The sequence below is a fragment of the Dromaius novaehollandiae genome, chromosome 5 (assembly GCF_036370855.1).
Source record: "Dromaius novaehollandiae isolate bDroNov1 chromosome 5, bDroNov1.hap1, whole genome shotgun sequence".
In the NCBI taxonomy this organism is placed as follows: domain Eukaryota; kingdom Metazoa; phylum Chordata; class Aves; order Casuariiformes; family Dromaiidae; genus Dromaius; species Dromaius novaehollandiae.
In genome coordinates, this window is record NC_088102.1 from 58,017,755 (window position 1) to 58,044,748 (window position 26,994).

A 26,994-nucleotide genomic window follows, 5' to 3' on the forward strand; every position below is an offset into this window, starting at 1 on the left:
GGGAAGAAGAGAGCCACTTATCCCCTGGATCAGATCTAGCTTCATGGAGCTGAATTGTACCAGTGCAAGAGAAGCAAAAGGAACACATTGCTGCGAGACATGTAGCATGGACTTAGATCAATATAAATCAACAGTAAAACTGTCCTGAAAGCAGACGACCTGCACAACTGAGCGCACGTCATGAAAACATGCTTTTTCATGACATGTCAGGTAATTTTTGAAGTATACATTTTGAATATATGCAAACCAATCACACTATGGTTGTTGCACTTCTCTAGATTCTATAAATAAAACTGTTTAGCCTTTCACTCAATTACTTTGGTATATTTGTTAAGCCAAAAGCACAGGTTTAGAGCATTTATAGAAACTTCAACAGCAGACTAGCATCAGAAAGGACATACAACTTAGGAGGATAAAACAACAAATATAAAAAAGCTTAGCATACACAGTGCAATTCTGACCTCACTGAAACTAATGACAAAAATATCACTGATTTCCACTGTTGTTGGAGATCAACAAATATCCATCCAAACCAACTTCTCGTGAAATAGAGGGAAAAGAATGTAAAATTTCAAAGGGGAGCAATGTAGCAAACATTAACGTTACAAATTCTTGACAAACAAAACTTCCATTCAAATGGACCAGGCTTACCTAAATGCAACAGCTACCTAAATGCAACTGAAAGTCTTTAGTGCACATAAGAAGGAAACAATTTTAAAACCAAAATATTTTATTACAAAAAGGAATGGGCAAGCAATTTGTAATCAGATGTGCACACTATTTCAATTTTAAGAGGTAAGAATTTTAAATCTGAATGAGAATGCTGATAAACAACATACTGACAAATACATTTGTGCATGTATTTGGTTTAAAATTTTGATATTATTCTAAGAAACAGCACATTAAAATTTAAGACAATTATAATCAGTAATTGCCATATCTATACCAAGTACTTTACATTTAACTAAATAAATACAATAATACAAGTTTGAAAACTGCATTGAATTCATTTTTTAATGAATTCTTTGCTTTAAATACTAAAGAGGATAAGAACTGAAATAATGAACAACATTCCTCCCATTTACTCCCAAATCTACTTGTATCCAAGTCTTAAAGGAAAATCTGGAAGCTATCAAAAAAATGTGTATATATGTAACTACTGCTGAGAAAAACAGTAAACATAATAAATACTCAAAGTGAGAATGACAATTATATGATTAAAAATGTTCTCTTGTGAAATGGCTAACAATTATAAGCCTTATCCATCATTTTTACTTCTTTAAAAGGACATTTATAGTTCACCCATTTAGAATTGAAAGCTTTTAGAAGTTGTGTGAAGCATCTTTTTAAAACTTCCTACAGCTGTTTAATAAGACAGAAGCATTGTTGTTATACTTAAGAGCATAACATTATATACAACTTCGATGAGATATCAAAGAACACAAAACCTTAGGAGTGTTTATTTTTTATTAGATGCCTTAGGACTACATGAATTGAAGTGTTTTTATAAAAAAGACTACCATAACAATAAAAGAGGAGTAATTTGATGGTTTATTTACTCGTTATAACCTTTAGAAAGTGTCAAGCCTTCTTTAAAGTGTTTGCTTCAGGCTGTAGTTTTACAAGATGGGCTGTGGATTGGTCAAGCCCCCTCGATTCCTGACCCTGAACAGATTTAGGAACAGAGTACAGCTGGCTCATGTCCAAGCAGCCAAAACTGCTGCTAGGTACTTTTATTATCTTTTTCAAACTCATAATCTACCTCCTACGAAATTGCACATTCAATTTCTCATGCAGCTCAATCAAATAGTACTCACAGAAACTACAGTTTCTGATTGTCTCCTAGTATAATTAGAACACCCTTCATAAACTAAACAATCAAGTACCACTTTTAGCAGACTGCATGGATATTCTTCTGAAGTTTTGTCCCCAGGACAAACATTGAAGACAGAGAAAGTACTGATGTTATAACAGCTTTATTCTAATTTTAGCTCCTGATAACTATTAAAATCCAAAAAATCCTAAGACAGTTAATCAAAACTTTCAGTAACTATGTCTTTGGAGTTTATTCTCAAAAGCACTCCTTATTCAGAAGCATACTATCAACTACTACTTCACACAAGCAGAGAACAGAAATGTATTCCAACCACCTCTTTTTCTTTGGAAACTTTGCATTGCTCTGTCTTTGATTCCACTAAATAGGTTGTAATTGTTCTATATTTAAATAAAAATCATCTATCTAAACATACTCCTTTAACTGCTTACATTTGATGCTTACAACGCTTTTCTCTCCAGGTAACCTGTTCCTAATCAAAAGCCACAGAATTTAAGCTAACATATTGCTTACTGTCTTAACGAACAATGTTGTATAGCTCTCCATTTTGAGAACGAGAAACTTCAATTTTCCTTATTCTTTTATTTCAGGATACTTTTTTTATTACTATTTTCAGCTTTTCTTGGTTCCTCCATTCTGTTAAAGAGTACCCTAACTTACACTTAGGCAGAAATCCAGTTATAAGACTACTGGGACCTTTTGTTCTTTTTCTCTGGTGACTAAATTGGTAATGCCCTGCTTGCCAGCTTCTAGGTAAATAAAAGTAACCTTTTTATCCCATGTTATTTTATCATTGCTTCTTTTTTCCCCTCTCACTAATTTTTCTTCTTACTCTATCATGTAAGAAAATGAAATGAAGCTCTTCACAATTCTTATTTGCCAGCTGTCAGAACTGTTTCTTGCAATAAACCTCACCAAAATCTTTAATCTCCCTAGCATCCTCTTCAGTTCTGTAAAACGTTTTTGCCTTACCTCCCTTTTACGAAACTAATTGTCCCTCTCACTAATACTGACTTCAAAATATAAAATTTGAAACATCTTTCTTTCATGATTCTATCCTCATCCCATGGAACAGCTTGGAGATACCTTAAAATCACACTCTTTTTCATTAAAAACAACAAACAAAAAACCAAAAACTTTGCTTCTGCAACAGTTTCAAATTCATATTTTTGTTCACTGTGGATTATTCTGTCCTCTGGACTGCCCATATATCTACTGCAGGTGCCTCTGATCCCCTTTTGCCAAATTGCTACTCTTAATTTTATTGCTATTCCACACATCTGAAGATGGTTCTTCTCCTGCACAACATCCCTCCAATAAGGTTTAGTTTTTGCCCTACCATAACACTTCCATTGTTTTCATTCTAGATATAACATAACCAATATAACCATTATGAGCATAATTGGCAAGTCCACCAATATTTTAATAACTTTAATAGCTCAACTGTAATCCTGCTTTGCTCCTCCTGGTAAATAAGTACACATTTGCCCACGTTATTGGTGTAGCACGGCTAAATAGATGAGGTAGCTTTGCTAGCACAACTACACGCGTCTCTCCCATTCTGGCACTGGCGCATTTGTGCTAACTCAGGTATCCTTGTACGGTGTGGCACTGGGCAGCGCAAACCTCTTCACAGGTTGCCAGAAAGCAGAGCATGTTCTAGGAATGGAGAAAAGTAATTCAGGATGAGCAGAGCTCATATATGTCCTCCCCCTAAGAAAACCTGGAAAAAGGCCAGTGTGCTAAAGAAATGGGATCAGAATAGTCAAAGCCATTACAAAGGTAAAGTAGGAGGAATTGCAATAAACTTGTGCAAATCTAGCTGAGAGGAAGAGCACATAGAGCTCAGCAGAAAAATGGTGAGCTAGAGTTTCTGTGGACAGCTATTGGAAAAAACTCAAGATGAGGTATTGTGAGAGCCAAAATATCTGTGCCATGACAGCAGGCTACAGATTTCAGGATTTGTCTTTTTTATGAAGGGAAAAAAAAAAAAAAAAAAAGAGAACTTTTTATATTTTCTTTCTCCATGACTGCTCACTGATCATTTTATTATCTAGCACAACAGTGAGTAAGTACAAAAGGGAGAACTAAGTTATACAAGAACAGAAGAAGGCATAACAGAAGACAGGCAAAAAACCAGGAAGAACAGGGAAAAGGAGCATTAAGGACGCGGAGGGAGACTAGAGTCGATAGGAACAAAATAAAACATACTGGAGCAAAACGATGGGAGCATCTAGCACATTCCTTTCCACTCCATGAAATTGATTCCGGAAGTTGTGAGACCCCCACATTCCTGTGCTGTGAGCACAGATATGAATTTCCCCGACAAATTAAACATCTCTTCTCCCCCTCTAGTGACTGATTCTCATACAACCTGCTACTTCAACACCCTCCTTTGGCTCAAGCAACAGAATTCTGTTATACAGTACATAAAAGTACACAGAAGTATGAAATCTGCCAATAACTGCAAGTCAATACAGCTCCAGCTTACAAAATTCAAAAAGTTTTCACACAGAAGTAAAATATTTCATCTAAGGAAAAGCCACAGGTCAAAGGCAAAATAGAAAGTAAAATTCACTATACTTTGCTATCCTGCCTCCATTGGGCTGTCAATCTACTATAAGCCTCATGAGCAACTTGGAAAGGAAATGGCAAAAGAAGTGAGAAATCAGCAGACCTTCTGCTCTGCCTTTCACTCTCCTATTTAGTTGGTAACATGGTTTAAGCTGGTCTGTTTCATTCTTGCCCATGGAAAAACTACCTCAGCAGAAAGCAAGTACTGTCATCCTGTAAGTTGCCACTATTTTTGGTCTCTTCCTAGAGTATGAGCTCTATGCACTACCTTTTTCTCAGAACAGACTGTAAATTTACCAGGTAACTTTGTGATGGTTGGATATGTAACAGACGTATAACTAGAATAAGGAAAGAATTCTGTACCACCATTTTTAAGCAAAAACATCCACAGAGTTCTACTTAAAAAATGAATGGCACTACACATGGCCATATTATTTTATAGCCTTCACTTACTCAAAATATTAATGTTTTACATTCCAGTTTTCAAACTTACTAAGCAAGCAGCCATGAATTGATTAGAACAGCAAACAAAAAACACTTGCATGGATATTGTAAACTTTCAAATTGACTAGCTGTAAAATGCTTGACTTTTTTTGGACTTAAGCTTGCAATTACAAACAGGTAAATATTTTCGGGGATGAATGAAGGTACAAATGTTTTAAAAACTGCGAGGCATATCTTATGTATGGGAATTGGCTTCTGGCTCCAGGCATTAGCATTAATTTGGAAACTAAAAACATCTTTAGCCCAAAAATGGCTTACCCTCCTGAGGAAACCTGTACAAAACCACAGTCACTTGCTCTTGCAGTACAGTAGACACAAAACAGAAAACAAAAATAAAAAAAATCCCAGAAGATGAAACTTGAAGGCATTCCCCATGAATTTAAACATCTTAGGCTTTGACCAAATATATTTAAAAATGCAAAATTAGGTTAAAAAGGTAAATGGAGTTTGGCTACTATCAGACCTCATGAAGAAAAGTTCCGTCTAACAATATTAGGCAAGTGTAATCTTTCAGATTTTACTTTTTAATACAAAAACAGTTAGACCAGACTAAACACTACCATTGTAATCAAGTCTAGTGAATAGACCTTGGTAACTTTCAATAATACTACCAAAAAAAAAAAAAGAAAAAAAAAAAGAAAAAAAAAAAGAAAAAAGGATGGGGTGACTTTTTTTCTTGGATGACTTTAAAAAAAAAAAAACTGTCGTTCTTTTGTTTACAGTTTTTAAAGAGATGATTTAACATTTCACTTAGATCAAAATAAGCATAAATCAAGCATGTCGTTAACACTAAAGTTTTTGAAGTAATAATACATATCTTTTGAACAGGTCAAATTCATCAGATACCTAAAGTATGTCTTTCTGCCTTTCAAAAATACAATGGTTCAGAAACTCCAAAAGAAAAATAAAATCAAACATGTACATATATACAACTGAAAAGTTAACCACAGAAAAAGACAACTGCCTTTAACTCTGCAGAAACAATTTTACCTTAGTACCTCATGATGATTTTGCTTTTATTTCAAAACCAAATCAAAACAAAAGGCCCAACACTCATATGTTAGTATTGTAGAGTTCTAACCTAATAGCCTAGCAGTTAGCTCTTTGCTCTCTTCCGTTATTCAGAAAAGCACAGTAAACAAACTAAAACCAGTCAAAAACATTGCTTTGCTTGCAAATGGCAAATAAACCTATTAAATGAGAAAGACTGTTATGGACTTGGTCATGACTTGGACTATTTGTCTCTCTTTTTCATATCAAAGGCCATTCTTAAAGATACAAAATGACTATAATAAGTATAAAAATTTAATATAGTTTTTTTGCCACTGTCCTGGCGATTAACTATGGTAATTTTGTAGATAAGTATAAGAAAGCCAAATTCATGGTTCCCACTCAACCATGCTGCCTTCCTGCTGCCCACAAAGAAATTTCAAATACAAACACTACCTAAGTCTATCACATTTTTAAACATAATGCTGGTTGGTGGAGTATTTAAAATATTATATGAAATTTAATATATTAATAAACATTTGAACAGGATTTTCTATGATCACATAAAGGAAGACAGAAATAAGACAAAGAAATGCTGGAAATAATATGAACACATTTACCCTTCTTATACGCAGTTCTTCTATTGCCTCCAATAAGCTTGTTTTAAAGTCTAACAGTTGAATAGAAAGTAACGTCTCTGATGGAGTTTGAAGAGTAGAGTCAAGTGCCTTTGTCTTAAAGTCTTTGTCCATTCTTAAATTTTTTTCTGCAAAATAAAAATGGGTTTTTCCTCTTCAGTTTATCTTTAAAGATGATATTCAATCTGCAAAACTTGAAAATGTGCAAGAAAATTCCTTTTACAAAGAGTAAAACTGCTACTTATAGCCAATATGTAGTTATTACCACTTTTATTTTAAATGAGTATGTGGTACTGTAAAGAAAAACAAACAGCTTTATCATTAATTCACCACATCCTTTTGTTTTTCCTCTTTAATTTTTGGCTTGTTTTTAGTAGTTTTAAACAAAAATTACGATGAGCATGAAAAAGGACGTAGTATAGTTTTTTCCCAGAGTAACTGCCCTGCACTGACATGCAGGTAGCACCTAGCACATCAGGCCATGAAAAAGAATAGTATAACATTGCCAACCCCAAGATTCCAAAAGCCATAAATCTGGCTCAATTAAAAAAACAAAAAACAAAAAACAAACAAACACACACCACAGAGATCTTCAGACTGGCCTGACATCATGAACTACAGGCAATATTTGGGGTTTCTGCTTTCAAAGTTTAAGGAGAAAAATGGTTTGTGTTTTCCTCCTATTCCCACGAAATCAAGTACCAAAATTTTGGGCCCTACATCAACAACTGACGAGCAAGGATTTATGCCAACATATGATGCATGTATGCCTCTGTTAGGAGCAAGGCATATTTGTTAGTGATATCAGAGAAGATGATCAGATCACACTACTTTTGTCAGTTTAGTCAGCATCTGGACTTATTTATGATTAGGTAACAACTCTACTTCCGATATATTTTTTATACATATGACTGAATTTCCAACAGTCCACTAGAACAATTTAGTCACATACACTTCAGTACAATACTATCCCTTCTCAGCACCATAACTGAGTATGTTTGCTGTACTAAGAATTTAGAAAGGTAGGGGCAAAGCACAGGAGTTACAATTGACCTGGCCGCTGCTGCAGAACCCTTTGGAAGGAATTACTGCAGGAAGAACAGAGACCTGGTCTGCATCATGGAGCCATAACAACTACAAATCAAGGCTTACCACTTTTTTTTTTTCCTCCCCTGTTGTCTAAATAAGACCCCAGCACAGATCAAATTTAAGCTACTTGGTCATGGATAACAGATTGATTCCCTGCTCATTTACCCTACCACTAACAGGAATTCAGATGAAGTCACTGAAATGATGGTTTTGCTAATAAACAAACAAAAAACCCCAAACATGCAGGCTCATTCACATCTTAAAACATACGTCCAATATTTCCCAAGCTGCTTGACAAGACAAAAATAAGCTTTTAAGTTCCTTTGCCAGTGACAAAACATGCATTTTTGAAGGGGGAGAGCTGAATAAATGTCTGAATAAAAGCTATGCACAGACATATACCACTTCAGGCAACAAATCTGTTACCTCAATATGCCAACATGTATTGTGCATTTAACCAATATGCATGCATTTTAGATACAATTTAGGCTTAACATTTTTAAGCTAAAGCACAAGGATATGAAGCAAAGAAACCAATCTTTTTTTAGCCAAAGAATTTAGAATTGATGGAATGAAACCACCGAAACCATATAATTTTTTTGTTTCTTTAATCCAAGTTTTCAAAATCATTTCCCTACTGATAGATGTTCTACCCTTAATTCATAAACAGTACTACAAACAAAACTGTTTATACCATTTCAGATATTAGGAGGTTTTCATGGTTACAAAGCTAATGAAAATGATAATATTATGCATAATACATTAGGTAAGGAGGAATTTGATACCACTTTTAATCAGGCTGTACTCTATTCTGAAGGATAAGATACTGTGAATATAGTGCTAAGACATGATCCATGCTCTCATTCTGCTGGCTGTCAGTTCACATCGTAACTCTGGAGTTCGGGGATTCTGCAGTGATGAATTTCTGCAGAACAGTACCATTACCAAACGGAGAATCCTGGCAGCACGTGTAGCCACAGCAAACAAATCAGAGTGCTTGTGAAAAAATCCAACACAGAAAAATGGTGCCCTAACTCTGGGCCTTATCCTACAAAGGTAGACGCACCTAAAGAACTTCAGTGAAGAAATAATTTCTTTTCAAGTCAACTGGTAGAAGAACATGTATTAATCTTTACAGGCTCAGGCTTGTGATTTTACTCTTCATCATAAAAACAATTTGAGAATTATCTTCTCGGGGCAATACTTTCAAACCAGTGTTATACTTTAAGGGATAGAAGAAAACGGGCCTCAGGCATCCATAGGCTCTCCCTCAGCTCACTGATCTTAGCAGGACCACTTGACAAGCAAGATATCACCTCCCTAATGCAGTGAGTAAGGATAAAGGCTTTTCAGAGTGAAGCTCATCGAGTCTTCACCCATCCCTTCATCATGAAGTACCATTTTCTCAGGCGTAATTTGTACTCATTCTGGTACAGGGAGGTCAGACTGCTTCTTCTGAGACTGCAACAAAGCATTTCACAGCATGCTGCTGAAAACGGCAAGGTACAGTACATGCTATACTCACTCCCTCTCATCCTCCTCCAAGTTGAGTGCGAGACACCCCTGCGGTCTCTTCCACCACAACTAAGTCAAAGAACTTAGTTGCCTGCTAAATAATTTATACTATATGTTTGACAAGAAACAAAAACATATGAAACAATGTTCCAAAATTAAATGCTTCAAAAATATCTGCCTTATACTAATAAAATGCCTGCTTTTAATATCACAAATAGAACTGTCTAGAGATACTATAAAAATGTATGATAACTAATAGATGTCCTTTTGATACAGAAAACAATACACAAAACTATATTCCTAATTAAATAGATGCATTTTTACTTTAACAACTACTATATGTCAGAGTACCTGTAAAATAATTAAAAAAAATCTGGAGCAGCTGTGAGATAACATTCTAAAATTTAAAAAGTGATTAAAGTTCCTATTTTGAAGCATTTACAACATTTGTTTTTCTATTACTTGGTTTATGTTTAACAAAATAATGACAAAGATTACTTTTTAAAAAGCACATTATGAAATCCATTTAAACACAATCTTAAGTGCTATAAAGGGTTTTATATCTTTGAAAAGCACTTATTAAAAATTACACCTTAAATACCCTACACTAGAAAGTAAGTTAGCCTATAAGCCTGATAGGGGTCAGGGTAATAACACAGAATGAACAAATTACACTGTCATTCCACTTAAATTATTTAAGTTATTTAATTTGACCTGTAGATAGTCTCTTGTCTTCTCATCATGCCTGACTTTTAAGTGGGAGGTCTTCATTCATGATGATCCTTTAATGGAAGCAAAGCTTTCTCCATTTAACCCATGGTGTTATCAATCATGTACAGGGATAAATGAGGCTGTAAGATTTTGCCAGTATCACAAATGACACTGTGACCTGAGGCCAACATCTTTATTTGCTTCTCCAGTGATTCACTTCAGCAGATATTAACCAATTTTATAATCCATGAAAGGCAAAATTAAAGGACACCATCCATAAAACAGAATAATTCCTATCAGCAACAAAGTGATGTCTGTATTATCTTATAAATTATATGGCCATACAGTGTGGTAATGTAATGAAGTAAAGATGGTAATAATCAAATGCCTAGGGCAAATGCTAATATGCATTTAATCACACAGCATGAAACCGTTTGTCACTACAGTTGAATGCATGTGTACATAAAATACATGAGTCACGTCCTTATTGTTATACTATAACAGCATCAATTTCACACTATCATTTTACCACAATAACAACTGTAGGTTTTGATATTAACTAAAACATCCAAACACCAGAAGTGCAACTGATAGCTGTACCTTAAAAAAAATTGTTTGAAATACATTTCTCCCATTAATAGACTTAACACACCTGAATATTGCATGTGTGCAGAATTCTAAGATGTTTTTATAAAAAAGCCCTTCAGGTACACTTCAGCAATACCCTGAGTGGCTTGTTAAAAACAGCATAATTTATGGCATTTCAGTGTAGGTTGAATCAGTTCTTAAGCCTGTATCACTGATAAATAATAATCAATTTTCATTTGCTTGTTTATAGCTATTTTCAGGCCCCCCCCCCAAAAGAAAACAGCAGACAAAACATTTGCCTCAAGAAACTCAGACTTTTACATGTACAGTGTTTACAAATGCCATGTCCAGAAAAAGTAAGCTGAACCATCAAATTCTTTGTTTAGCAAAATAGAGAAATGAAAATATTAGTGAAGAAACTTTACTTGCTTCAGTCTAATAACTTCTGATCCAAGGACTGGCTATAAAAATATGTTATCTCCATCACATGAACGGACAATTATGAGAATCAACACGATCACCCCTAAACTTCAGATGCAGCCCACTATGTCTGACATTTTAAGAAATGCTTCTGTGGCTATTTGTGAAAAACAGTACAAAAGTTGATGCCAGTGAAATAAATTCATCCAGGTATATATGTATATACAGCTATGTCTAGTCAAGGGTTAGAATTCAAATAGGAATATGTTGAGCTAATGTATCTTCAAGATGTTACTGATGTAGTAGAACCATCAGTGCTTAGACTACAGTCTAAGAAGTATGCTCCAGACTTTTATAAGGTTAAATTAAAGCTACTATAGAATACTGTCAGTTTTTTTTAATCAAACTTTCTTTTCAAAAAATTTGCTATGCAAAAATGGCATAGTAAGATGCAAGACTGTGACTTTTTAAACATAACGCTATCTGTATTAAAAAGAAGGATAAAATTGCTTTTACCATTGTTAAAAGCCAAGATAGGTTTAAAGGCACTGAGTGGTCCACTGAAAGCAAGATAACAAATTTCACAAATATGCTTTTTCTTTCCTTTCATAAAACATCAGTTAAAAGCCAAGGAAATGTATTTGCTATTGGTCAAATATCTGCTTTTAGTGCACAGAAGTAAAAACAGATTCAACTTTAATCCATTCTCATCTTAATTAAAGAATAAATGGGGAAAAAATACTTCACTTCTATTATAAAATGACCAGAAATTTAAAAACAAGTCTCCAACTGTACCAAATGGGCATAAGAGGCCATTATCCCAGAATCACTGATTTGCTAGAAAGAGAAAAAGTAGGTGCTAATCATTTTCCAGATTCCAATCATCTTTTTGACTTGCACCTTGGCTGCAAAGGAAAGCCCTCAATGAAATTAAACCCATCGAGATTCCTCCATGACAAGATATCCTACTGACATACAGTGACACCAAATACAGCCTATAACTCAACCTAGCACATCTCCTTTGTGGAGACGACAATGGACATTAAAACTGTAATATGCTACATCCTACAAGAACCGCAGACCCACTCAAAACCCATCATGTGAATGTTTATGTGAGTTAACATCCATCTTACTGGATCAAGACAGTTACAGCATTCTAAAGTTCTTGGGCTCACTTTGATGAAATATTATGCAAAGACAGCACTCTTTCCCTATTTTAACTGATATTTTTGTCTATTTTAGATTCAGAAAATTTCTGTAGGTGGTGCAATTTATTTTTAAACCATTGCAGACAGAACACTATTTTATGTAGTTATGTTTGATACTGTCTTATAATTCATTTTTCAATTTAGAGCTTTATAGAAAGATGTATTATTACCTTCTATTAAAAATGAAATAATGTTTCTCCTTCATTCCATATCTTCCAACAGGAATATAGAACAACTAACTTTCAGCACACCTTTCCCAGTCACCACCCACACCCAAGCAACACACTGAATTTGCCCACCCACAGTTCCTCTGTGCAGGTCCAGAAAGTAACTCCTTCAAGCTTTGAAAGAGTTAGGCTGGCAAGGTAGCACGTGCCTAGAGCTTCTCTCAGATTTTAGAGTATCAGTAGTAGCATATACTGCCTGTGAGAAACACATAACAGATAAAAGAATATGACATTCTTCGGATTGAACTGTATTGACTTAATTCTCTATTTCTTTTCCTTTTAGGTTGCGTCTCTCTTGGGAATTGTTTTGTTTTAGTTTTTAATTGTGAACATACAAGTCAAACAAACCAGACAACCTCAACATTTCAGAAAGATGCAGGTTCTGGGAATGAAGGCACTCTTTAAAGCAATTACAGAAATTATGTATCTTTATACACACAGAGTGCTATTTCCTAGCAGAGAATCCACCATGAAAACCCTATTTTGAAGACTTTTCTCAACTACCATGTTAAAAATATTAAGTGCATCTACTCATTCTCACCTAATATTAAGATGTTCTAAAGATTACTGTAACATCATGAAAAAAATCAGCATTTCCTTTAGAGACTCCTAAACCTTAGTGAATCAATTTAAAAAAAACAACAACAACAAAAAAAACATTTTCCAGTTTTCAAAATTTAATTGCCAACCTTACAGGATAATTCTTCCAAATTATGCATCCAGAATCCAATTAATGTACCATTAGGCCAGTTTTCATTTACAAATAATTCTGTTCTTCATTCCTGAAAAGATAATATCAAGAACTGGACTCTCTAAAAAAGATTCAAAGGAACAGAAGAAAAATAATAAAAAATCTAAAATATGTTTTTCTGTAGTCATATTGTAAATTCAAAATCATTTAGGGGAAGGATGGGATAAGCACATAGGGCAGACTTGTGGTCTGGATGCAGAAGGTTGATAGTATTACCTGATTTACTATAAAATTCAATAAATTATAAAATTCAAAGGATATATTTTAAAGGACCATTTTATATTAATTTCAAATCTAAATAAATTTTGATTTATACTAAAATTTCATAGAATCCAGTCTGTTATTCATACAGTACATAAGTATAAATTTGGAGAACATAGATTTAATATAAGAACAGCTGCCACAGGTCAGGCAAAGGATCCTTCTAGCTCACTATGTCATCATTAATGTTCAAAAGTCCAGTTGTAACTCTCTTCTAAATGGAAGGGGATTCTTCTCCTTGACCTTGCAACTATAGGATTCTTCAATTAACCTGGAGCACTAATTTGGATCATGTGTTGCTTTTAGTATTGTAAGAATTAACTACAACATTCCTATCAGCACACAATTTATGTTCTGACAGCACACCTTTGAAGACTGGTGAAACCCAACTGCTTCTTCAAGGCTTTTTTGGAGAACATTCTGTATCCCCTCACTGATGGATTAATAAGACTTTGTTGTACCTACTGTTTTGATCAAGTAGTTCTAGGCACTCTTTCCTAAACTTACAGGTCATGCTCTTTTTCTAGGTTACCTCAGTGAAACCAGACAGAATTGTCTAGCCCGCTTGTGACAAATTCTGAAACAAAATTAACAAGTATAATACACAGTCTATTGCTAAAGACAACAAAATGTTGTTCTGTGCTGTTGTAACAGCTGAAGATTTGAAACAGCAGATTTATTCCATATAGTAGATATCCCACTTAATTCAATGCATTTTATCCAAGCAGCAGATCAGTAAACCTGTAATTATTTATTTTCCAAACAAAAATAGTTCTATTCACACCTAGCTGCCCTTATTTATGGTATTAGAAGCATCTGGTCTAAATTAAATAGTATTTGTTTAAATTCAAGATCAGTTCAACTATTCTCATTTGAAAGCTGTGCATTTATTCCAAAATTCACTTTGTTGTCAAAACTCAGAAAAGCACTAAGTCTTTTGCGATGGAGATCAGCAGCATCGCCTTAATAGAACACAACAATTACCCTTAAAAAATGTTTCTTAGAATGAATCTTTGCTGACAAATCATCATTAGACGTTAGTAATCTGAGACAATTTGGCCAGTGAATTCTTCTGTCACTAGTAGTTAAAAAGAGTGCAAGTAAATCTTAAAAAATATTAGGATTGAAAGGTTAGGGAGAAGAGGAGAACTTAATGCTACATATTAGCGTGTTGCAAGTATATACACATTTTTACATGCTTATTCTTTTCAAAATTCCAGGTTAAAAAAAAAAAAAAAGTATTGGCCAAACAACTCTTGGCTGTTGCAGTCTTCAGATTTTCCTGGTCAAAAATTAATGGTGTGAGGGTTTTTTCCCCTGTTCCCTAAGAGCTTTCATATGCTACTCCGCAAGATTCCATCTTCCTAACTCTTGGCTTCAACATGCTTATGAAACTACTGATAGGGAGTACAGAGAAGTGAATTAATATAAAATACAGTGGTGTAGTTAAGATCTTTATCCACTCCTCAACCCATTCTAAATAAAACTGCTAAGTTTTTGCTATGGGTGTGCTAAACATATGACAGCATTTGGAGCACAAATAAGGGAGACTGAACAGGACACATTCCTGAGACAACCAAACTGATGACTCAGAAAGCACATGGGAAAGTCCTTCTAATTGACAGTATGTTTTATTCCACCTGCAATACTGGATTTTTCTGGGATGATAGGTGTTTCAAGCAATCAAAGTGTTCCAATTTAGCTTTTTAGACCAGAATCCAGTAAAGAGCTACTTCATTCTAAGTATGGAGCTGTAGTAAATTTAACTTCAAGAATGAAGTTTTTAAGCATATTTTGTCAGGCACCCTAAAATGTTTATTGGTTACCTGTTGAATTCTAGATGAACATTAATAGATTGCAACTGCTTGTCCAAGTACTAAATTGCTTGGGATCTGCACATTTTTTTTCCTTTACAAGAGGGCCCCTTCAGCAGTTTGAATTCTTTTGATGACACTATATCATCTCTTGAAAGCTAGCCAGCCTAGGCATTTTCAAAAAAACAGGTGATTTAAAATTTACATGTTATATAAGCTAGTGTAGTACATCTAATAAACACAGAAATGCATTTTCAGGATCCTAATGTTCTGTAATCAAAAACAATTATAGAGTATATTGTATCTATCTTTTAAAGGACAATACTATGGTAAGATCACAGACAACATAAGATTTTTCAAGCACAAGTAAAGTGATTATGAACAAATTAGCAGGGAAAAATATCAGCTCATTCGGGGGGGGGGAAAGGAAAGGAATCTAGTTAAAACTAAGATGTGTATGTGCTTGCAACACATTGGTGTATATAGGATTAAATTCTCCTCCTCTCCCTAACCTTTCATTCCTAATATTTTTCAAGATTTGTTTGAACTCTTTTTAATGATTAGTGAGAGGAATTCACTGTTCAAGGGATTAATAGAACCTAAGATCTCTCCAAATTTTATAGATATAGACAAACCCTAGAAGTTGGGTTTTCTTGGTTTTTTTGGGGGGTTTTTTTGTTTTTACAGAAATGCAATACAACTACCTCATCTGTTCGGCTTGCACAGTGATTCAAAGCAAATTACATTCGTTTTAAACACCATACTGCCACCTAGTCGACATCCTAATAACTACAGTGTCCTGATACTTTATGCACAGTATTATGTTTAGGGACAACAACCAAAATTAAATTATTCCTTAAAAAAATGTTTGTGCCTGGACTATGGTATCAGAAGCAATGAGAGCTCTAACTTCCTCATCCCGTAAGACTACTGTAGCAACACGAAACAAGCAGCAGCTGAAGGGTTAGAAGTATGGAGTTAATGACTCAGTCATCTGTCATCTGAATCAGCTTCAGGCCCTCCTAAAACTCTAAAAACTGATTTGCTACATATCATTATTTTCTACAAAAAGAGCAGATGCATTCCGATAGTATTCTGATTTGGCAGTTACTACTTACTTATAATTATAGTTGTGAAATAACTATACCAAGCGTAAAGAAAGTAAGTATCATATCTTTCATTTCTGTTATCATTTAGAATTAAATTTTGAAACTGTGGGTTAAATTCCCCAAATCTAACTTGAAAGAATTTCCCCAACTAGAAGGTATTTGACTGTTCTATAATAATTTTGTATCACTGCATAGCCAAAATAGATTTCAGGTCCATCTACTTTTTAGAATTCAAAATGTCTTAATTCAGGACAATGTCTGGAATTTAAGTCCCTAAAACAGGCAGAGATCACAAAACCCTTCCCCTTCCCCCTTTGTTATATGTCATCTTAGAAAACAATTCCTTAGAAAGGCAAAAGGGCACTCTTACCTTAGCTACATCCATCACAGATGGACTGTCAAATATATAATCCTTGGTTAACAGGTAAAACAATACTTATCACAAAAATAATTGGACTCAATACCTTCAAGTAAGGGATCAGTCCAAAATAATATAACACTAAATGAATTTACAATGTGTAACATTCCAAAAAACCCACACTCGTGAGAAATCTAAGGTTTTGCAAAACTTAGTCTTACCAACTCAAAAAAGCTGTCTGCTATGGAAGCATCATTCAGAGCGACAACAAGCTATGGTGTTTCCTACATGACAGTCTCATTCAGGGAAACAAATTGGTCTCTCATCTGAATCTAGTCCAAAAGACTAGGGACATGGAAGCAGAAGGAGTGGAAGGAATCTCCTGTGGCCTCAAGTGCAGTTCTCTACTATTTCAGGCAGCACTTAACTCCTTTCCATACATTTGGGGATTCTTCTATTTTATAATCAGAGCTTATTTGCCCGAAGGCTGTTGGTCTTTGGGTCTGGGGTTCTCCCCCCTCCCCCAATTTGTTTGACAAAATGTGCTACTTTTCTCTACAAACCTTGCCCAGGCACAACCGCCCTAACATTATCATTAAACTTTTTGAGACCCCCACTGTAAAGCTTCAAAAGGAAAATTATCAGCTAAAGAAAGCTGTCTGCTATGGAAGAATCATTCAGAACCATGACAAGCTGTGCTGTTTCCTACATGATGGTCTCATGAAGGGAAATAAGTTGGTCTCTCAGCTAAATCTAGTCCAAAAGATTAGGACAATGAGGTATAATAAAATGTGAAAATTGTTTCTGTGCTTCCTGAGCATCACAGAGAATGCTGATATCAGTGAAAAGATTCCCATGTCATCATTAGAAAAATTACCTAATCCTATATCTGTACATCCTACTACAGGCTAGTACAATAAAGTTGCTCCAGCACCAGCTTTGGAACAGCTCCCAAAGGGGGGAGGTCAGAAGGGGAAGTTAAGCAAGTGGGTTGTAACAGGAAACTGGTGGTGTAACTCCTCCCAAGCCACAGCATCCCCACAACTCTAGAGCAGCAGAGACTTTTCAGAAAAGAGAGGAAGGCTCCTTCCTCCTTTGGTAACCCAATCTAATGTGAAATTAGCTATTACAGTCTTTGGGAGATTTTTTAAAACAGAAGGCAGAAATATTTTGTGAAAGATGTTACTCTAAAGATACAATACCATAATTGAATGACACTGAGATAAAAATCTTGAATACAGAAGGCATGAGAAATCAAAATAACAAGCTTTGAGGTTACACATAATTATACTTAAGGCAGTATTTTTAGAGGCCCCCCCCCCCATTCTAGCCCTTACCACATACACCAGAGACGGTGCATCAAAGGTTTTACTAGAAATACTCAGTAAATATGCGTGGCCTACCTACATATTTATTCAAATTCCCCTTCCCAGATTAAAGGCATGAAGAATAAAACCTTCCTATTGAGGATAAATTTCCTAACTTGAATCACTCTACTGTTGCCTGCACCTTTAGCTAGTCTTTCAGCGAAAAGAATTATCACCATGGGCACAGCGATACGCAATTGGCACTGAGGTGTCAGAATAAACTAAACCAGAAAAGATACACAAGTCTCAAATCAGGAACACTGAATTGTAGTTACCTGTAGCCCGAAACACACAGAAACTCACACACAAGTAACGCAGTAAGCATCAAACAAATTAAGTGAAGGAATACACACAAGTGCAAGGAGCAACATGTTGGAAAAGTAAGAGAAACAAAGCCGTCCTGCACTTCTTGCCCAGTTAGATTCAGAACACAGATTTGTACAGCATGGCACCGACAGAAAAGATGCACCAGATATTAACATTTTTCCTCACAGACCTTTAGCATGCAGGCTAAATTGTTCTTCTTATGCTGAAAGTAGCCCAGCAGCAGCCCAGACAGAATTGTAAGGAATTATCCCAAGCTCTGGATGGGATGTTGCATAAACAAATCTGTAGGGAAGATAGTAAGACTACGTCCTACATGATGAAAAAGGGGGACAGACACAACTGTCTTGGGGAAAGGCCCAAGATTATTAACAGTGCTGTGGCCTTCCACAGAATAGCCGCAAAACTGCTTTTTTAATACTTACTTCCCTCCCCTCTACTGGAGAGGACCTGGCTCATTCTCCAGCCGAGCCAGCCACCCTCGCAGCTCCCTGACCCATGGCAGCACGATGGCTTCCGACCACCCAGGAGACACCACCCCAAGGCCGGGCGCCCCCGCTTAGCCCGGGGCCGAGGCCCAGGCCGTGGCCCCCTTCCTCCCCGCCGCCTTCCCGCCACTTCCAACGGCCAGCGCCAACCGCCGCCCGCGCGCCGCCTCCCCGCGCCGCCCCCGCGCGGCGCTCGCGGCTCGGCCGGCGCCATTTGCGCGGCACCGAGAGGCAGCACGGGGCGCTCAGGGAAAGGGGCGCGGGGCCCCTCAGCCGGGCCCTCCCGGCACCTGGGAGCTCGCCGGCCCCGCCGCCGGCCGCCGCCCGCGGGGCTGCTCCGCGCTCCCCGCCGGCAGCTCTGCGGGGACAACCGGCTGCCCCAGGCAGGGGGCTGAAGTAAAGGGTTTCGCGCCGGCCCCAGGCGCTGCAAACACTGGAAGGGCATAAACGAGGACATAGATACAAAAATAGCAAAGGTGCTGGCGTGCTTTCTCTTCCTACGCTAGGAAGTTTCAGCAACACTCTTCTTGTTGCTCTGGTGTTAGAAACCTTCACTTCATCAATTTCACGAGAAAAGGTCATCCAAAAAATAAACAGACAGGGCTAGGGAGAAGTAAATGGACTGCGGGTTTTGTTTAGAAATGATTTCTCCTACACTTGAAATAACTACTTCAAATTAAATTTAATATGCCAGTTGCTAGACAATGAATAGATATTTGTAAGTAGTTCTGAGATCTTGGACGGAATAGACTTTGCAAACAGTCATTTGGAAGAAAATAAAATGCCACCAATAATGCCAAGCTCTCATAGTCTTCAAAGGGAATTAAATGTATATATTAATAAATATTATTTGTTTGGGAGCTCACACATAATACACAGGGGGTTTTTTTTGTTTGTTTTTTACAAAGAGCCCTAATATTCAAGAGTTTTGCTAATATAGTTAATTGCATTCTTAGCAATGCACAAGATTAGGACACTGATTCTTAATCCTTTTTAGTCTGCAATTTAAATCTTTCCCAAAATGAGCTATGTTTCCAAACCCTTTCCTCTTTGTCAAATATGACTTCTTCAATCCTTAAATAAAACTCCCCCCAAAGAAAGATGGAAAAGGAGCAAGGATGTTTAAAGCCGAAATACGTCTTTAGGCTTAACATAGTCACTTAGAATCATCAACACACTAATGTGAAAATGCAGCTAACACATCCAAAAAGTCTTAACTCTGCCCTCTAGTGAAACTATGCATAAATTCACATTTAAAGTGAATGGAATCTCAAAAAAGATTAAACATTTAAAGACCTATTTGATGCTTTTTTCCTTGTTTCCTTACATAGAGGCACCTGAATTCACTGTTTGTTTTATTTTCTAAGATATGAACTTCCATTTCTCAACATGTTTTAATGTCTTAACACAAAAATTACTAAATTTAAAATATTTGATTAGTGATACTTATATAAATTAAATTCATAACCTGTACTATATTTCATCCTAAATTAACTATTGGACCTTTTAAACTTAACTATCTTCATAGGATTATTCTGTACATTTTTCTAAATCTTTAATTCCAATTGTCATACATTAAGATAACAGTATCATGCATGAATTGCCTAGATAAAGCATCATCTGTCTTTTCCTGTTCTTGTCCCATCCCCCAGTCTGACTTGGGAGGGTCCACTTTAGTGGGACCCTGTGGCTCACCTCTGGCTACAGTGAGCATTTCTTTCTCTCACATCCAAATGTTCTTGCCTCACTGCTCCACATTCTTCAGTATGTATTTACATTCATTTCCCTCTTTGCTATTTCCTCTGTACTACCTGCATACACATATACATAAGAGACATGCCAGTTACGTCCCCATTTCCCCATGCCTCCTAAAGAGTCTGGAACATATTTTTTCCCCGGACATTCAGACTTCCACTTAATTCTACAATTTAAGTTGTTGGTATTGCATCTCATACAAGCTACTACATACTGCTGAAATGTACAAGTATTTTTCCTTAAGTTTGTGCTATTTTCCCCAAAAGAGTTTTTTTGGGGTGGCAATGAATTTGATTTTTCTATTTGACTTTGTTTAAACCATAGCAAAATTACTCTGACTTAACCACTAGTCAAAACGCACACAAAGGAGAAGGTGGTTTCACTTCTGGGAGATAAACAGTCCAGCTTTCTCTGAACACATGTAACAAAGGAAATATTTCATAGCAAATCATCATATCCAAACCACTCAAATTCAGAAAGATGATTTTTTTTAAATATGATACCCAAAAGAACATCTGTTTGGCATGAAAAAGACTAGCAGAATTACGATGATTAGAGCTATATTCTCCTCTCCTTACTCAGCCCAAATAATTTTTCATCCAAAACTTTTTCTTGGATAGCCTATTTTGTCCACAGAAGGTCACAAAGGATTTTTCTTAGAAAGCCTGATTCTAATAATATTTAAAATGTGCAGTTACACAAACAACCCTGAATGCTTTCTCCTCCTCCCATTTTAACTGACCTCGGCACTGTCAGCTACAGTCACTACTGGAAACAGTGGCCATGTGATCTTGTTGTTTCCAATCCGTTACCAAGTGAGTGCTCATTAACTTTACCAGTTTCCACACTTACCAGACCCAAGGGTCAGAGTGCTGTTGTTTCTAAGTGCTGCAAATGGATCTTTATAGAAATATTACAGAAAAAAAATCCTCAGTAAATACACATAAGGCTTAAGCTACTGGAGTAGTTATGAAGCAGTAGGTCCCCACAGGTCTTCACTGCTGTATTAAGGACAACTATATTACTAATTGAAATATACAACTGGAATATACTATCTGTTCATAAAAAAAAAGTCAGTGATTTTCACTTTTCACTGCAATTGGCCTTTTATTTACACAGATACTTAGCTGGATGTTCAGTTCCCAGATCTTATGCATTTCAAACTCAATCCTGTTCTCACTGAAGAGAATGGCAAAACTCCCACTGACTTCAAGATAAAAAGAGCCAGATAATACAACAAGCATAGAATGCTAAGTACAGCTTGATTATTTAAAGATCAGATAATACAAAATGGCTTAGATCAGATAATACAAAACTTTGCTGTATAAGTTTCATAAAAAGAAAGTGAAAAGGGAATTAATACTGAAAAAACAATGTTCATTTTTTCCTAAGAGCACTATAGAAAGAACCACCAAACATGTTCAGCATACAGGTTCATAAAGAACAGCTTCAAAATTGTATGCTGTTACTCATTACTTATGTAGTAACAATCATATCAGTTCAATCATATCACTCTACCAATTAACTTGTCCTCTGCGAAACTTCACATTTATTTTTGTAATTTTCTTAATACCACTAATAAAGAGTATTACTCAGGTAAGTAATGAATAAAACTGACATAAGAACTATGGGACCCCACAATGAATGGATGTTCCCTGTTTACAGTTTTTAACCTACTTAACATAGGTAATGTTAGCTTTTTAATAGTGTTTGCAACGCAGTTCAAATGCGTTACCAAAGTCTGTGTATCAACATAATTAACTTCTTTTATTAACTTAACTTTCATAAAATACAAACCTATGTGAAGACTGCCAAAAAAGAGATATTTTTCTTTTAAGCAATGTTTATTAGTGTTTACTATGCTGTACTGCTACCAACCTTTTACTTCATCTGCAAGCCCTCTTTTTTTTCTACTGCCACAGCGGGTTCTTTTTTTCTCCCCTTAGTTCTCTGCAAGTTCACCATAACTTTTGTTTCAATATTTTTGCTATTACTTCTATTTTGCTTTATTTTCTCTATAGGATGAATCAGATATAGAGTGTTGTCACAGAGTAAAAACTGCTCAACTCACATGATTTAAATCAAATCAGGAGAGAAGCAGTTCATTCATTTATTAACAACATGTAATTAACCAGCAATCTGAACTACACATTTAGGATGAAGATCAGCAATACAACAGACAAACCACAATACTAGACATGAAGTGTTAAAAACTATAAATTTCTAAACACCCTTCTGTAACTAATCCCTCCAGCTGGACATGTGGGTGCTGCAGCTTTAAGCATACTCATACCTCATAGCCCAATTTCCTCTTTAGCACTGTCAGTTTCTGGACCAGCGCCCTCTCAGCAGTTCGGAATATTCTATTTGTGCACATGCTACATTCACATTTCTATCGCATCAGCTGTTGCCATTGAGGCCATATTACCAAGAGAGGACCATGCAGATTGCCCCAGAGGTGCACTTCAGAAAAGAAGTAAAAATCAACTAGGATGGAAACAGGTTGAACTTTCCCAGCAATCCAAGGCTAAACTGTTGCATGGAATAAGTCCTGGAGATGAAAGTAAGAAAAGGGAACATTTAGTTAAATATCTCAGGCAAAGCATAATGTAAGTATCATGTGAAAATTATATAACAAAAAAGGACTCAGGAACTTAAAGATTTATATTTAATATGTAATGTCAGCTGAAGTCATCTAATAACTGGCTATTAGGTTCCACTATTTCTGGTTGATCAAACCTGAAAACTTAAGGGTGCAAAAAGAAATGGCATAATGAACATGGGAAACAAATAGGTTTTCAATACCTATTTCATTGTCTGGACAAGGGGAATGGAGCAATGCAAGTGAATTCTAGAAATATACGTCCTATCTTAGAAAAAGAAAAGGAAAAAAGCCCACTATTTTGAAGCTGACATAGGAACTGTTTTCATTTATTTTCCTCTCTGTGCTAAAATTCAAGCGTATAAAAAATTTATTCTGGTTTTGAATCATGATTGCTTGCCTTTCACTTAGAATATTATCTTCCACAGCAGCATTACCTTCCATGAAGCCATTGTTTCTATAAATTGTATAGCTCAAGTGTCTTTCAATAAAGTTCACAGATAGCCATGTGCATTTGATGTTACACATAAATCACATTTTATGGAAAGATAACATAGTCACTGTGGAATGAGTTGCTTCTTTTTTCTAAAATCTTATGATTTACTTGGCAAAAACTAAAATATTTATTTGAAACATAATGATACCTGGAAATGTAATATTTTCCAAAGTACAAATCAGTAAGCATTCTTCTGCAATGGTTTTGAAATAGGTAATCTAGATCTATTAGACTGGGACATAATTTGGATTGTCACCAGTAACATGGTTTATTCCTGTCAAGGCCACAGTTGGCAGCTAAAAACTCAATAGAGCAGAGGGCTGACCTTTATACTGAAGTTTAAAGATGGTGCTACAAATGAACACCAGATCAGTATATACTGGCTATGACAGCTGCTGGAAATCACGATGTTATTCAGCATAGTACTCTAATCTTTAAAATAACATTTCTTAGTCTAAACAAATTAACACAGTAAGCAAACGTATCACTGCTCTACTGGTTTTCGCTGTGTGTTCTTACAGTGTTTGAAATTATATAAATTTTCTTCAAAAGTGATGTTTTGAATATAAAACCAAAATTCCTTTTAAAATATATTACCGTATGAACTATTTCGGATTAACAGTATGTATAAAATTGTAACGTAACATAACATTCATTAAGAGAGTTTTGAATCAACCACAAATCATATTTCTAGAGAATAAATATTTGCTGTTACATCAGCATACGTATTTTAAGTTCCTTTTGTACAAACTTACCTTACTTCTTTGAGAGAATCTGAACACAGTACACTGAAATAAAAAAATATTTACTTCATCACTTTATGCTGTTTTAAAACATGGAACCACATGCTCCTACATAAAAGACAACTGGTACTTTCCATTTCTATTACTACTAATCAAGAGTATGAGCGAAAAGATAGTTCAAGAAAACAGTAAAACAATACAAAATAATTTAGGTATCTGTGTTCTGTGTTTAAAAAAGAATGTATTTTAGGTTATTTGGGTATTTTTAAGAGACCAGACACATTCAGACTAACAACACTTAAAAGAGGGGGAAAAAAGGTTATTTTCTGCCTGTAACTTCAATAGTAATGCCAATGCTGCACAGAATGTGGTCGGTCCATTATAAATTTTAATTACATGAATATGAAGATTCAGAGGTTACAGTCAATTGTGAATCCAATCACTGTCTCGACTGGTACTCTAAATAACTACATAAGCTGCTCTTGCTAGCCTAACAAGTTGAACCTGAAAGGAAAATTTTAGTAATTGTTTTAGGATAAAAATGGGTAACAACCACATATATTGCAATATTTTATATATAAAGTATTTAATAATAATTCCACATTCTTTAAATTTTGCTCTGATCGGATTTTCCCAAATCACTAAGAAATATACTGAGATTGCCTTTAATGTGAGGACTGAAGAGTCATATTCCTGGTATGAAAGCAGCATCAAATAACCTGGACTACAGCCTTTAATCTGCTCTACAAGTGATTTGGATATGGTGAAGATGTGCGAGAGGAAAAATGAGAACTGTCTTCCTACTTGGCCTGTGTTTACAAAACTGTATTTGATAGTTCATTCATAATCATTTTTGAATAAATCTGTAATATGATTAAGACCAATACATCTGGAAGGAATATTCCAGAGAGGCTACAGCAAGTGAACTGCTCTTTAGACTTTCATATTTTCGCATAAAGCTCTCTGTACCACGAAGAACATCTGTCCATAAATACTCCTGGTATGTTCTTCCAAGTTATTAATTATTGCAATTAGACTGCTTCTTTTTAATGCAACATCAATCTTTTTGTGGTGGCTTTCAACTAAGTAAGCTGGGTTTACAAGAAATTTAATTGTGGAAGAAGATATTAAAATACTGGAAAAAAAAGACACTGAAATACTGCAAAGAAACAATCTGCTAAAGATATCAAAAGAAATAGCCATTGAGATTAATTTTTGGAAATAAGTACTACATCTCGATACAAATATTAAAAAAAAAAAAAAAGAAAAAGAAAAATCAGGAATAAAGTCCTGAAAGACACACTGCTCTTCTCATACAGCTCTCCTAATGGAATCGACAGCTCTTACAGATGGTAACATACAGCTAATTAGACATGATGTGGGAGCGATGGCTCAGGCACCCCAAATCCAGAGGCTGCCTCAGAACCTGCTGCCCCTCCCAAGGCAGGGAAGGCCTGAGCACGCTAAGCGTGAACCCGCTGCGCGGCTGAGAGCTGGCAGCTCCCACCTCACAGCCACCTGCAGCTCCTGCCGTCTGCGAAGCTCAGACCCAAATTCCCGCTTCGCCTCCTCCCACGTTAAGTGCGTCTGTTTGTCTTCCCACGTTGTTTGCTCAGACTTGGAGAGGAGGGAAATTTCTTTCTTTCCATCATCCCTGCATACCACAAGTAATTTTTGGTCTTCTTACCTTTTAAACTCTATAGTCTCAAGTTTTTCCAAAAAGCTTTATACGTTAGAATTCCCTTTGTCCTTAGGAAAAGCTGTATGTGCCCTGCTTCTTGCTGTGAATGTATGCCGATTTTTTGAACTGTGTCACACTCACACAAGACTGTAGCAAAAAAAACCCCAGTAATGGCTAATAAAGCTCAATTCTTCAACATGTTGCAGAGTTAGTCCCGATCAAGAAATCAATTAAGCATACACTTACATTTTAGCTTTTTGTGATCAGTGACACCCTTCGCAAGTACATAATTAAGCGCTTTGCTGAATGCTCAGCATCAAGAAAGATCCAACCCCTGTACTGTCTACCACAAGTTTCAGTATCTTACTCCAAGATTTTCCCAGTTTTTATCTGAACTGCCTTCCTCAAAAGGACATTAACACAATATTGTAGTTGTTCTTCCTTTCATTAAGAACATAAATTGCAAAAGCCTAGCCACACTGAGTGCATAGTTAGCTAGTGCCTCACTCATGCAGGCAGTACCATTAAAAAAAATCAAGCTGCTTATGTAGGCAAAATAAATATGGCCTTAAGATAAAAAATAATTTCCAGTACTGTAACTCTGACATCGTATCTTTCACATATTTCATATACACATTTTAAATACCTTAGAGTAACTTGTTGGCTTGTTTTTTTTCAATTATAAAACTCAAGGATATTCTTAGCATGAAAAAATAGTATCAGAATCAAAACAACTTTTAGATAAAAACATGAAAACATCTTCTGTATTCGTGTCACATTAAATAAGAATGATCTCTTTACAATGCTAAAAATCAAATACTAGAAAAGTAAATAAAGTCAGTTATTTATATATTTAGATACATCCCAAAAATTTCTTAATATATTTTTTAAAGTTTTTTTTTTTAAACCTACAAGTTTTTTTGTTAATGAAAAGCCCAAACTACCAA

General features: G+C 35.7%; 1 protein-coding gene across 1 annotated transcript in view; it reads right to left on the reverse strand.

The window, feature by feature from the left end:
• CCDC73 (coiled-coil domain containing 73) overlaps positions 1-26,994 on the reverse strand; it is a 91,967-nt gene that overhangs the window by 55,141 nt on the left and 9,832 nt on the right. Inside the window, exon 2 of the mRNA XM_064512926.1 lies at positions 6,523-6,668. Within this exon, the coding sequence (XP_064368996.1) occupies positions 6,523-6,654 (132 nt within the window). The 5' untranslated portion in view covers positions 6,655-6,668. The remainder of the gene's footprint in view (positions 1-6,522; positions 6,669-26,994) is intronic.